The sequence below is a fragment of the Myxocyprinus asiaticus genome, chromosome 12 (assembly GCF_019703515.2).
Source record: "Myxocyprinus asiaticus isolate MX2 ecotype Aquarium Trade chromosome 12, UBuf_Myxa_2, whole genome shotgun sequence".
In the NCBI taxonomy this organism is placed as follows: Eukaryota; Metazoa; Chordata; class Actinopteri; order Cypriniformes; family Catostomidae; genus Myxocyprinus; species Myxocyprinus asiaticus.
The window spans coordinates 36,104,298-36,116,348 of record NC_059355.1 but is presented as its reverse complement, the minus strand read 5'-3'; the positions used below and the strand labels follow the sequence as shown (position 1 = coordinate 36,116,348).

The window sequence follows — 12,051 nt, the reverse complement described above, 5'->3', positions numbered from 1 at the left end:
CTAGGCACCAACTCCCTAGGGAGGCAACAGAAACTCCACCGGCTGCCTTTACTGGCATGTTATACGTTATTCAAGGACCCGATAGCAGTCGCGGAACACAGACGATTGCCTCACGCTTACACTTACACTTTCACATTGCGCTTGCATCAACTTTTGTACCACGCCTCGCAGTGCAAGGCAGATGTTAAAAAATAAATACATAAATATATATATATATATATGATATGGAGGTGCTTCAGCCAGGAGTGGCATATAGTCACCCAACAGCAATGTGAAAGACTGGTAGAGAGCATGCCAAGACGCATGAAAGCTGTGATTGAAAATCAGGGTTATTCCACCAAATATTGATTTCTGAACTCTCCCTTAGTTAAAACACTAGTATTGGGTTATTTTTGCAGTGGTCCCTTAATTTTTTCCAGAGCTGTATATAGTAATAAAAAGTCATATTTACCTATGTTTAGTGAAACCTTTTAATATATGAAAAATATGGAGAGTTTGAACTTGAACGGCATTTTCGCTACTTAAGTTTAAAACAGAGACATTTTTAAAAGAAAATTCTTAATGCTCTTATACTCGAGCGATTAGACATTGAAGGAGTGCGAAACTAGTTTAATGACATGCTTTTTAAGACACTTAATGGCGAAATAAAAAGCGCATTAAAATCATCGCAACATTTGCTTAACTGTTTAGCTTGAGTAATATCATTGTAAAATCATTGTGTAAGTCATTTGATATAGAGCCTAGCTCCATGTGTTTAAAAGTTTCAAACAAAATAAAGATATTAAAGCTGGTATTCTCCCTCCAAACAAACAGCATAGCAAGGCCACAAAAATGTCTTCAGTAGAGTGCTGATTATGTACGTTACTTAGCACAACACCAGTAGACTAGATTATCCAGAAAACAAGAAATAACTGTCAGTGTTTACCTGTGTCTTGAAAATCGGCCCTCAGATTAAATTAGCATAGAGACAAGCAGGAAAGGAAGTGAGTAAGAAAATTATGCAGTTTTATAATATTTATCACAGATATGCACAAGCACTTACATTTATACAGACTCTCTTGTCATTGTCCTGGTATCTGTGAAAAGACTGGGTCACCTTGACCCAGTTTAGACATAACAGATCCAGTACTGCTGAACTACACGTGCTGAACGGCCAGCCAGTGGCATCGCAGTAGATCAAGCTTGTTTGCCAGTCAGAGCATTGCTGGGTGGGTCTATATTTTTGATTGGCCAGACTGGATCAGCGAGGACTGCAGTGGTGGTATTTAAGGGTTCTTTGATGCTTTTGCTTTTGATGCTTTTGTGTTTGTATGCGTATTGACGACTAGGGTTTTATAAAACTGCTGTGTCATCCTGGCCTGCTGTGACCAGGGTCAGGCCCTTCCAGTACAAAAAAGGAATGTGTCTGTGTGTGTAAATATTTGTGTGCATTCTAATCAGGTTTAAATTATGGTGGTAGCTAGCAGTAATAAAGAGTCTGATAACTCTGCACAAGGAATTATACCTATTACTAAAGTTGCTGTCCTTGTGAACTTGTAGAATTATTTTATTAATAATAATAATAATAATAACAATAATTATATATACTGTATGTAGTATGTATATGTATGTATATAAATATATATATATATATATATATATATATATATATATATATATATATATATATATATATAAGAGAGAGAGAGAGAGAGAGAGAGAGGGATCATGGTCTATTCGAATGCTAAATTTTCATTGGCTGGAATGCATGTTTTAAAACCAATTAATGCACAGGTAGTTCCAGTCATTTTTAATCACTGTTCTATATTAATGCACCTAGCCACCTACTCTCAAGATTTCTATGCCTCTGTTCAAGCATGGTTCAAACTACCTCTGAACGTAAATATAGTATAGCAAGTCTGAAGAGTCTCAGAGCTGGGTTTAACCCATCACATCACAAAACATGACATCATCAAGTCATGCTGTGCCGCCTTTAAATTAATCGTGCAACCTTTATGGATAACATATCTATGTCTCAGAGGTCAAAGTTTGCAGGTCTCAGAGTGTTTCGAATGGTTTTGGTTTTCCCCGCATCATGAATAGTAAGTGCGACTTTAACTACTGTCACGTCAGCAATGCTGTTTTTTCCTCATTAATGTGAAAATGACAAAGAATAGAAATTAAATATGTTCTTAGGAGTGCCAACCATTCTACATTATATTGCTATTGTTATTTTGGGATTGTGCATTTAAATTGTTTTACAGAGTGTGTGGTCTCCCAAAAATAAATAAATAAATAAACCTTACATCCATTTTTCCAATTATTCATACAGCTTTTTATTTAATTCATTCAAATAAATATAACATTATTGCACTAGTTTATCTCTGAGTCTGATTTAGAATGGGCAGAACACTAGATCTAATGACCTGTAGATAAAGTTAGCCATTATTAGTATTTCAATCGAAATTTGCGTTGCATAAATCAATGACAGGTGTAACTAATCAATGCTGGCAAGTGACCATGATATAAGCAGGATAATCCATGTTTAAGTGTGCATTAAACGGTTTGAATGCACTCAGCTTTGCGTCGGGTGGTACTTCGTCTCTACATTGTGCTTTAAAATTGTTTGACGCACACCTAGAAGTGGATTTTCCCTTATATGTCTTATTGACGTGGCTCGAATTGGTCGCATGGTAGGAAAATCCATACTTTTATTACGGAATTTACATACGTTTCAGGGGGCGTAATTAACTGCATTAATTTTTAACACTTTATTTTATATATATATATACGGTATATATAATGTACTATAATGCAAGGTAATTGAGTGTAGGGTCTAACCTGTTTGATTTGTTATATTAAGTATTTACATCTTTTTCTATTTTCACATCAATACGCAGAATAATGCAACATTACTACATTACATGCATCAAGTTCAAGGGTACATCATACAGTTTGAACGTGGATAATTTCTAAAAACTGATATTGTATCACAGCTGTATTCAAATTAATTTGATACAAAAATTAGAATGTAATGGGGATGATGCTCTTGCCTAGTATGTTCTGTATTTATTAAAGTAAATACAGGTATGATCAGATTTGCAGTAAAATAATATGCAGCTAAAGTAAATCAATAAAACAGCACCTGATTTGAATAAAAGGCAGCAAAAAGTTATTCATCACTGTCTGATTTGCATATGTAGATGATAGTTTTCAACCTTGTTAATTCAGTGAGTGTTGAGTCAAGGTTAATTACATCTTGGGTAGAGTGAATGCTAATTTAGCTAGACACCTAGAAGAACAATGAAGGTTAGTGCTAGGACACATCTGGTATCTGGTTTATAACCTACTAGTGAGTAAGACTATTAAATCCCTGATAATCATGTGCTGAAATAGGCTTACATTGCATTTGGGGATTTTTGTGGACTCACGGAACCTTAGAATTCTTTCACTGGAGGTGGAATCTTACATGGAGAATGTTAAGCAGTGATTGGAGAACTCAAGCACTTCACATTGTGTTGACCTTGTTGTGATCCTCAGAAATATATGGAAGGCTCCCATTGAAAGTAACGGATAAAACAGGTAAAATTATACATTTCTATTTGTGTCGATATAACTGTGTTTTTCCCTACAGTTGGATGACACCAGCTCTTCAGAGGGAAGTACCATAGACATAAAGCCTGATGAGGAAGAAATGGCTGTAGTGGAGGTGGTGGAGGAGTACTTGGATCCAGAGGCTTGCTGGACTGATGGTGAGCAATCCATGTGTGTTTGTTTTGCATGCAAGTGTACATCTCACTCTGTTAAATCCCAGTTTACAGCGACTCGGTGTATTGCAAATGTTAAGGTTCATTGTTAGAGTATTACATATGGTTTAGCTTTCATGCATAATATATAGTACATTAGGGTTGTCATGATACCAAACTTTTAGTATTTGATACCAATACCAGTAAAAATGTAAAGATTTTCTTACCAATTTAGATACCACAGGCAAAGAAACATATCATGGCAATTATAAAAGTTTTTATAATTATATAAAGTCAATATAATAGAAAAAAAAAAAAAATTGCAAGCATTAGAATAAATAAAGACAACAGAAGAAAGACTTCAATGAATTAAACAGGGATTAAACATTTAGTAACACTTTACAAAAAATTACAATAAGTTAACATTAGTTCCCTATCTGTCACTCACTCGACGATGTGTCAATGTAGTGACACTAGGGGTCACTCTTGGGAGCCCGAGACACCTCTGGTCTTTGATAAAAGGCCAATGAAAATTGGCGAGTGGTATTTGCATGCCACTCCCCCGGACATACGGGTATAAAAGGAGCTGGTATGCAACCACTCATTCAGATATTCTCTTCGGAGCCGAACGTTCATGCTCACTGAGCTGAATTCTCACGACTGTTCATTCACCTCTGCTGGATCTGACGCCGCATTTCAGCAGCTTCTCCCTCCTCTGCACTGGTGTGTTGCAGAGAATGCCCCTGGGCGCTTTGGCAGAAAAAAGAGAGTATATTTTCCTGAAAGAGTATATTTCTCTAAAAGAGCGGCACACACGGAACGTCTTTTTAAAGACGCATCTTTTTAAAGATGGCTTTCCGATTGTGTGTTATTCCTGGTTGCGGTCGTTACCTCTCAACTTCAGACGGTCACGATCGCTGTCTTTCGTGTCTGGGCGTGACCCACACGGAGGCATCATTCATGGATGGTTCACGTTCTCACTGCGAGAACATGACCATGGCAACGTTGCGGTCGCAGCTTGCTTTCGTAAGAAAGCAAGCCACCCCAGCGGCTCCCCGCCTCGGTCCTTCTACCTACGGGTTTGAGGCCAGCGCGGCTAGCACTAGGGGCGATTTGGGGACCCCAATGGGACCGCCTCCACCGGGTACCCACCCACAGACCTCCCATTCCCCAGCACACTTGTCTGCCCTGATCGGGCTTCTGGATGAGTCCGCCGGCTCGTCTCACGGCGAGTTCGACCTCTTGTTCGGAGCCCGCGAAGCTGACGAGCTCTCGAGCGCAGCATCGGAGAGCGGGCTTGTCCAGTCGGATGCAGAAGCCTTAGCTGGGCTCCCCCCTTTGGGGACGATTGCCCAGTCACAGGCTGATGCAGAGAGACATGATTTCCCGGGCGGCCGCGAGCATCTGGCTAGAGTGGAACCCTCCGCCTGGGCGGCCAGGGGCTATACGGCGATTCCCCCGGTGGATAAGGTGCTCGCGGTGCATCTATGTCCGCAGAGCACCGCCACCTGGCGTGGATGCCCAAAGCACCCGTCCAAGCCCTGTAGGTTTACGTCGTCCCTGACGGCCAAGGCCTACAGCACTGCTGGACAAGCCGCCTCTGCCCTGCACGCCATGGCTCTCCTGCAGGTCCACCAAGCCAAGGCGCTAAAAGAACTGCATGGGGGTAGTTCCGCCCCAGATCTGATGCAGGAACTGCGCTCTGCATCCGACCTCGCTCTCTGAGCAACGAAGGTCATGGCGTGGTCTCTCGGGCAGAGGATGTCCACATTAGTGGTCCAGGAGCGCCACCTTTGGCTCAACCTGGTCGAGATGGGTGAGGCCGACAAGACACGGTTCCTTGCTGCCCCAGGCTGGCCTATTCGGCGACACCGTCGAGGACTTTGCCCAGCAGTTCTGGAAGGTGAAGCAGCAGACAGAGGCTATCCGGCATATCCTGCCCCGGCGCGGCTCAAGATCCCACCCGTCTCACGGCCAGCCGCCAAGAACCCACGAAGGTCATCAAAGCGCCCCTGAGATGGGCGACCCAGGGTCGACGAAACCCACTGCATTGGAGCTGGTAGTAAGACCATTCCATCCCCCGGTGGAGGGCTGGATGGAGAATCTTTTGTTGCCTTTATATTTGATTTCGCCGCATGCTCAAGTGGCTGCGCTAACCAATAGTTCAGCAAAAGAGTGGTTTCCTCCTTCCCTGGGTCACATACCCGGTGTGCATGATCGTCATCACGACCACCATCCACCTTTTTTCCCTTGCAGGATTGGCGCTCCAGCGGTGGTCTCCCTGCCCCTGCGCGCCCAGCTGTGGCACACATCCGCCCCCAATGTGACAGTCTCCATGGGTTGCGAGGACAGGCCTCTTCCTCCCCCATCCCAGGCTGTTCCGGGGGTGGTCACAAGGAGCTAGGTAAGTGCTTCGATGTCCCTAGACTCAGCACGGCCACGACATGGTGTGGCACCTCGAGCCTCAACTGCCTCGAGTTGTTGGCGATTCTGCTCGCCCTGCGGAGGTTCTGGCCGTTGATCCAGGGCAAGCACGTGTTAATTCGGACAGACAACACGGTAACGGTAGCATATGTCAACCGCCAAGGTGGTCTGCGCTCTCGTTGTATGTCACAACTCGTCTGCCGTCTCCTCCTCTGGAGTCAGCAGCACTTCAAGTCGCTGCGAGTCACTCATATCCCAGGCGACCTCAACACTGCAGCGGACGCGCTGTCATGGCAGGTTACCCTCAGGGGAGAGTGGAGACTCCACCCTCAGGTGGTTAAGCTGATTTGGAGTCGATTCGGACAGGCACAGGTAGACCTGTTCGCCTCCCAAGAATCCTCCCACTGCCCGCTGTGGTACGCCCTGACCGAGGCACCTCTCGGCATAGACGCGCTGGCACACAGCTGGCCTCCTGGCCTACACAAATATGCGTTTCCCCCAGTGAGCCTACTTGCACAGACTCTGTGCAAGGTCAGGGAGGACGAGGAGCAGGTCATCCTGGTAGCACCCTACTGGCCCACCCAGACGTGGTTCTCGGACCTCACGCTCCTTGTGACAGCCCCCCGGCGAATTCCCCTGAGGATGGACCTTCTTTCTCAGGGACGGGCACCATCTGGTTACATGTCAGCCTGTTGTGCTGGCTACGAGGCACACAGTTGTTTGCCCGTCACACACCCCCAGTTCACGTAACACAGTTCAGCCAGTTGCGGCGTTTTGTATAGGGACCCCTAGTGTCACTACATCAACACAACGTCAAGTGAGTGACAGATAGGGAACGTCATGGTTACTTGCGTAACCTCCGTTCCCTGATGGAGGAAACGAGACGTTGTGTCCCTCTTGCCACAGTGCTGAACTACCCGCTGAAATGGCCGGATCTTGTCTGGGTTCCTCAGCATAAAACCTGAATGAGTGGTTGCATACCAGCTCCTTTTATACCCGTATGTCCGGGGGAGGGGCATGCAAATACCACTTGCCAATTTTCATTGGCCTTTTATCAAAGACCAGAGGTGTCTCGGGCTCCCAAGAGTGACCCCTAGTGTCACTACATCGACACAATATCTCGTTCCCTCCATCAGGGAACGAAGGTTACGCAAGTAACCATGACGTTAACAACATTAGTTAACATAAACCGACAATGAACAATACTTTTACAGCATTTATTAATCTAAATTAATGTTAATTTTAACAAATACTAATACATTTTTTAAATCAAAAGTTGTATTTGTTAACATTAGTTAATGCACTATGAACTTACAAGAACTTATTATGAACAATTGTATTATTATGAACTAACAAAGGTTAATAAATGCTGTAAAAATGTTTATTATTTGTTCATGATTTATTATTTGTTCATGATAACTAATGCATTACCTAATGTTAACAAATTAAACCATATAGTAAAGTGTTACCAGACTTTTTTATGTATCCAACAGCTGTACCAGGTAAACATTCAGAAACTGAAAAATGACTTAAATTAGTGGTATATTCTTCACTGTATGATTATTAGGTTAATCCTTAATGAAGGTATTTAAGTTATTGAGCCACGAGCAGTAAGTGGTTGTCTCTCTTTTTTGTGTGTGTCTGTATTGTTCTTTGATTAAAATTACTGACATAATAGACAGCTTCAGGAAATGCAGCACTTACACTCAACACATAAATCACAGATCAGATATTTTGAGACATATCCGGTTGTTTTCCCCATATGTTTACATTCACTTGTTTACTTTAATATCTCTACATTAAAAACTACTGCAAGGTACGAGTGTGTAGACAGCAGCCGCCAGTGAGTCAGAGAGTACGTTGGTACTGAATTGAGTTGGTGATGGGTACTTTCAGTGCTACAGAAAGACTAGTGTCATATTTAAAGGTGCACTCAGTAATTTTTTATGCGTGTTGTCTTGGACTTACACTGACACCTAGCGGCCTGGATGCAGCAACATTCAAACGCAGTGGTTTTCAGTTACTGTTACCAGTTTAGAAAAGTTTTATTCACAGTCCACTAAAAAAATGTTATCCATGAGTGAAAGTGTCCAATGACAGGGCGCTTACTGAGATTAAACAAATTATTTTTTGGCTGGTCATGTGATCCAAGCATGGCAGCCCCCATGAGGGGACCTTCTCCATGTAGATTTAAACAGCTTTTATAAGGTTACTGATTTGACTGGTTCATCTTGTGTGTTATGAGTGTTCATGATTTATACATAAGTTTTAAAATTACGATTTATTTCTTAAGGACTACAACTTTTTTAATGAGGGAAAAATGACTGAGTGCACCTTTAATTTTAGTATCGACTTGGTACCTCCTGTCCTTTTGACATCCTTACAGTACATATATCATAGTGTATGTATAATGTGTTTTTCAGCTTGTGTTGCACGCTACAAATGTTGTGACGTGCCAATTACTGAGGGCTGGGGAAAGCACTGGTGGTTTTTGAGGAAAACCTGCTACCTCATTGTTGAACACAACTGGTTTGAGACACTCATCATTTTTATGATTCTGCTCAGCTCTGGAGCTCTGGTGAGGACACACACACACACACACACACACACACACACACACACACACACACTACACTGTCTGTAAAAAGTATAAGCTGATATCATTTGATACTGCTCTCTCAATAAAGTTGTGTATAATAATAACCTTGATGCACGTTACAGAGACAAATGCTTCATATACTAAACCAGATCAGATCAGAAATTTTACCCAGTTCCCAATTCATAAGTTTTTCTTGCATTTCTGAAAATCAGTGATACATATAATGACTGCAAAAAGTATTTGGTATTAAGCTACACTTAAAAATGTATGAATGTCATTGCATTAGATACAAAATATCAAACCAAATGACATCTGAAAAAAAAAATAATAATAATAAATAAATAAATGTGCCTAGACATTTTTTATCAGAACTAGCTAGAACTAACTAACAAGCTGAAGAAAAAAAAAATAATAACATTTATTTTTTTTTTTTTGAAAAGTGTGTTTGTACTATATTTTAAATTAATGCCACTTTCTTTGATATTTTGTTACATAATGCAATATCTAGATGCTGTAAGAGTTAAATCAGCAAGTGATTCTGGAACAGTTTTAAGGTACACAGGCACAGTATTTTTCCTCATTCATACCACGTATTAGTGCAATACTAAAGCACTACAAGTAGTGCTACTGGTGCAGGTAGATTTTGATGTTAATTTAGGCTGCATAGCATGCTGTGTTGGATATGATCTATGTAGGTAGCTAATAGCTATCACTATATTGCACTGCACTGGCCCCTCCACCTCAGCAGTCTGTCTTGGGGCTGCAGTATCTCATGTCTGCTCTTAGGGACCATAGCCAAATGCTGTAGAATAGGCCCCACATGCTTACAGCTACTGTTAGGGGCCATGGCCAAACTCCCACTAAAGTGAAAGTATAAGCCAGTGAAAGTGGGGTTGCAGTGCTACACTTTGGTGATGCCACGGACTGAATGTGAAGCATTATTGTGGGAGAGCAGATTAAACACTCTTCTATAATTAAGGACACACATATTTGATCCAAAAAGCATAACAAATATTTTTTTTTTTTGTTACTATTAATGACTATTATATGGCATAATAATAAATGTTATATGGCTTAATATACAGTAAATCTTAAATATGTTTACAGTACATATTGAAATTTGTCAACACAAAACTAAAATTCTACCATAATTTACTCACATCTGTGTTGTTCCATATGCAGGCCCACTGCATGACTTTATTTCTTCCGTGGAATGAACTGCTTTTTTGATAATTTTATGGTGATTTTGCATCCTTTTTGAAGTTTGAAAGTTCCATTGCCCATTCATTGTAATTGCATGGAAAAGAACAGTTAGTAAATTCTTCGAAATTCCTCCTTTATGTTTCACGGAAGAAAGAACGTCATATCGGGTTGGAATTACAAAGTTTTGGGTGAACTATTCCTTAAACATAAGACAGAAATTCTGTCCTCAATAAAATGCAGATATTACTATGAAAAATTCCTCTGTTTTGTTGACTAGGCATTTGAGGATGTGTACATTGAACAGAGGAAAACCATCCAGGTCATTCTAGAATATGCCGATCGAGTCTTCACATACATCTTCATCCTGGAAATGTTACTGAAATGGGTGGCCTATGGCTTTGTCAAGTACTTCACAAATGCATGGTGCTGGCTTGACTTCTTCATTGTGGATGTAAGTAACTTACAGTCATATGCATAAATCACTGTCATTATCCTTTAAATGACTCACAACATGCAACACTACTCTTATGATGTACTTGTGTAGTAGTTTTGAATAAGTCATTATGTATCTTTAATCTTTTTTATCAATCAGTTTTGTTATTTGTCAATGCAAACAATGCAAAATGTTCTTCTATTCTATTGTATTCTATTCTATTCCATTTGCTCCTTATGGTCTGTTCCAAGGTGGACAATGTCTTAAGGCAGGTCTTAAAATTATTATATTTATTGGTAGAGTGGCACTACTCTCAGTATTATGAGTTAATAAGTCATGTTCATAAAGTGTGCTAATGCAGAATTAGTTTTACTCTTAGTAAATATGAATGGAAATGTACTGAAAATATTTTGATAAGCAGTTATTTTGTATTTTGATTGGCATTTATGTAAATATCATCAATTTCAATCTGATTTTCCCCTTTAATAACAGGCATAAGTATAAGCAAAAACAACTCACTTTGAATCTTAGATATTAGAACATATTCTATCTAACACAATCAGAATTTTGTTCTTTTTTTTTTACCATATATATTAAGCTTCAAATCTAAGAAAAACATTGTGTGGGTTGCGTAAAGAGATAATGTATTTTAACGAGTCTATCGAATTCCATCTTACAACTTAAATATGTTTTATTTTAGCAAATATTACTAACTTTAACCCTTTCTAGAATATAGTGCTTTCATTTATTTCTATTTCTTTATGGATCTTGGTAGATTGTTGGTAATACTTGTAAAACTTTGGGCTTTTCATTTAGAGACACTAAAAGGGGAAACATATTATGGAAAACAGAATTTTCCTTGCTCTTTTGATATGATATAAAAGTGATGGTGGAAAAGTGGTGCAAGAAACCTTCAGTATAGAATAACCTTAAAGGAATAGTTCACCCAAAAATGAAAATTATCTTAGCATTTACTCACCCTCATGCCATGCCTGATGTGTATGACTTCTTCTGAACACAAATGAAGATTTTTTGAAGAATATTTCAGCTCTGTAGGTCCATACAGATGGGTGCCAAAATTTTGCCAGACATCTGCTTTGGTTAAATCCATATCTTCAGAGTGATATGATAGGTGTGGTTAAGCCAATTTTTTCTAGAAATTCTTCTCTCTGCCCAGTAGGGTGCGAATGCATAAAGAATGTGTATCAACAAAAAAACAAGAAGAATGTGAAAGTGGCCCTGTCTCAATACCCACACTTGTGGTCTTGGCCACTACAAGTAGGCTATTAAAGTCACCGCTATGAAAAACAATCCGTTTTCAGCTTAATGTAAAGACAAAAACATCTGTCACAAACAGCACCAACATCGTTTTGTCTACGAGTGTCCCTTATGTGCAATCAAGACAAGTGGGTAAGTAGGCAAGACCAAAACTGCAAGTGGGGGTATTGGGACAGGGCCTTTAAGGGGAGATTGACTGAGCAGGGAGGAGAATATATAGCAAAATTGGACTTAAATATTTATCTGTTTATCTGTTAACAGCCACACCTTTCATTGATTTAACCACTGGACTGGAGTATGGATTACTTTTATGCTGATTTATGCTGATTTTTGGAGTGTCAAAATTTTGTCACCCATTCACTTGCATTGTATGGACCGAAAAAGCTGAA

The 12,051-nt window shown here is 40.3% G+C and overlaps 1 protein-coding gene across 1 annotated transcript in view; it reads left to right on the top strand.

Moving 5' to 3' along the window:
• scn8ab (sodium channel, voltage gated, type VIII, alpha subunit b) overlaps positions 1 to 12,051 on the top strand; it is a 99,933-nt gene that overhangs the window by 65,508 nt on the left and 22,374 nt on the right. The window contains exons 18-20 of the mRNA XM_051711323.1: positions 3,614 to 3,731; positions 8,573 to 8,727; positions 10,229 to 10,402. Of these exons, the coding sequence (XP_051567283.1) occupies positions 3,614 to 3,731; positions 8,573 to 8,727; positions 10,229 to 10,402 (447 nt within the window). The remainder of the gene's footprint in view (positions 1 to 3,613; positions 3,732 to 8,572; positions 8,728 to 10,228; positions 10,403 to 12,051) is intronic.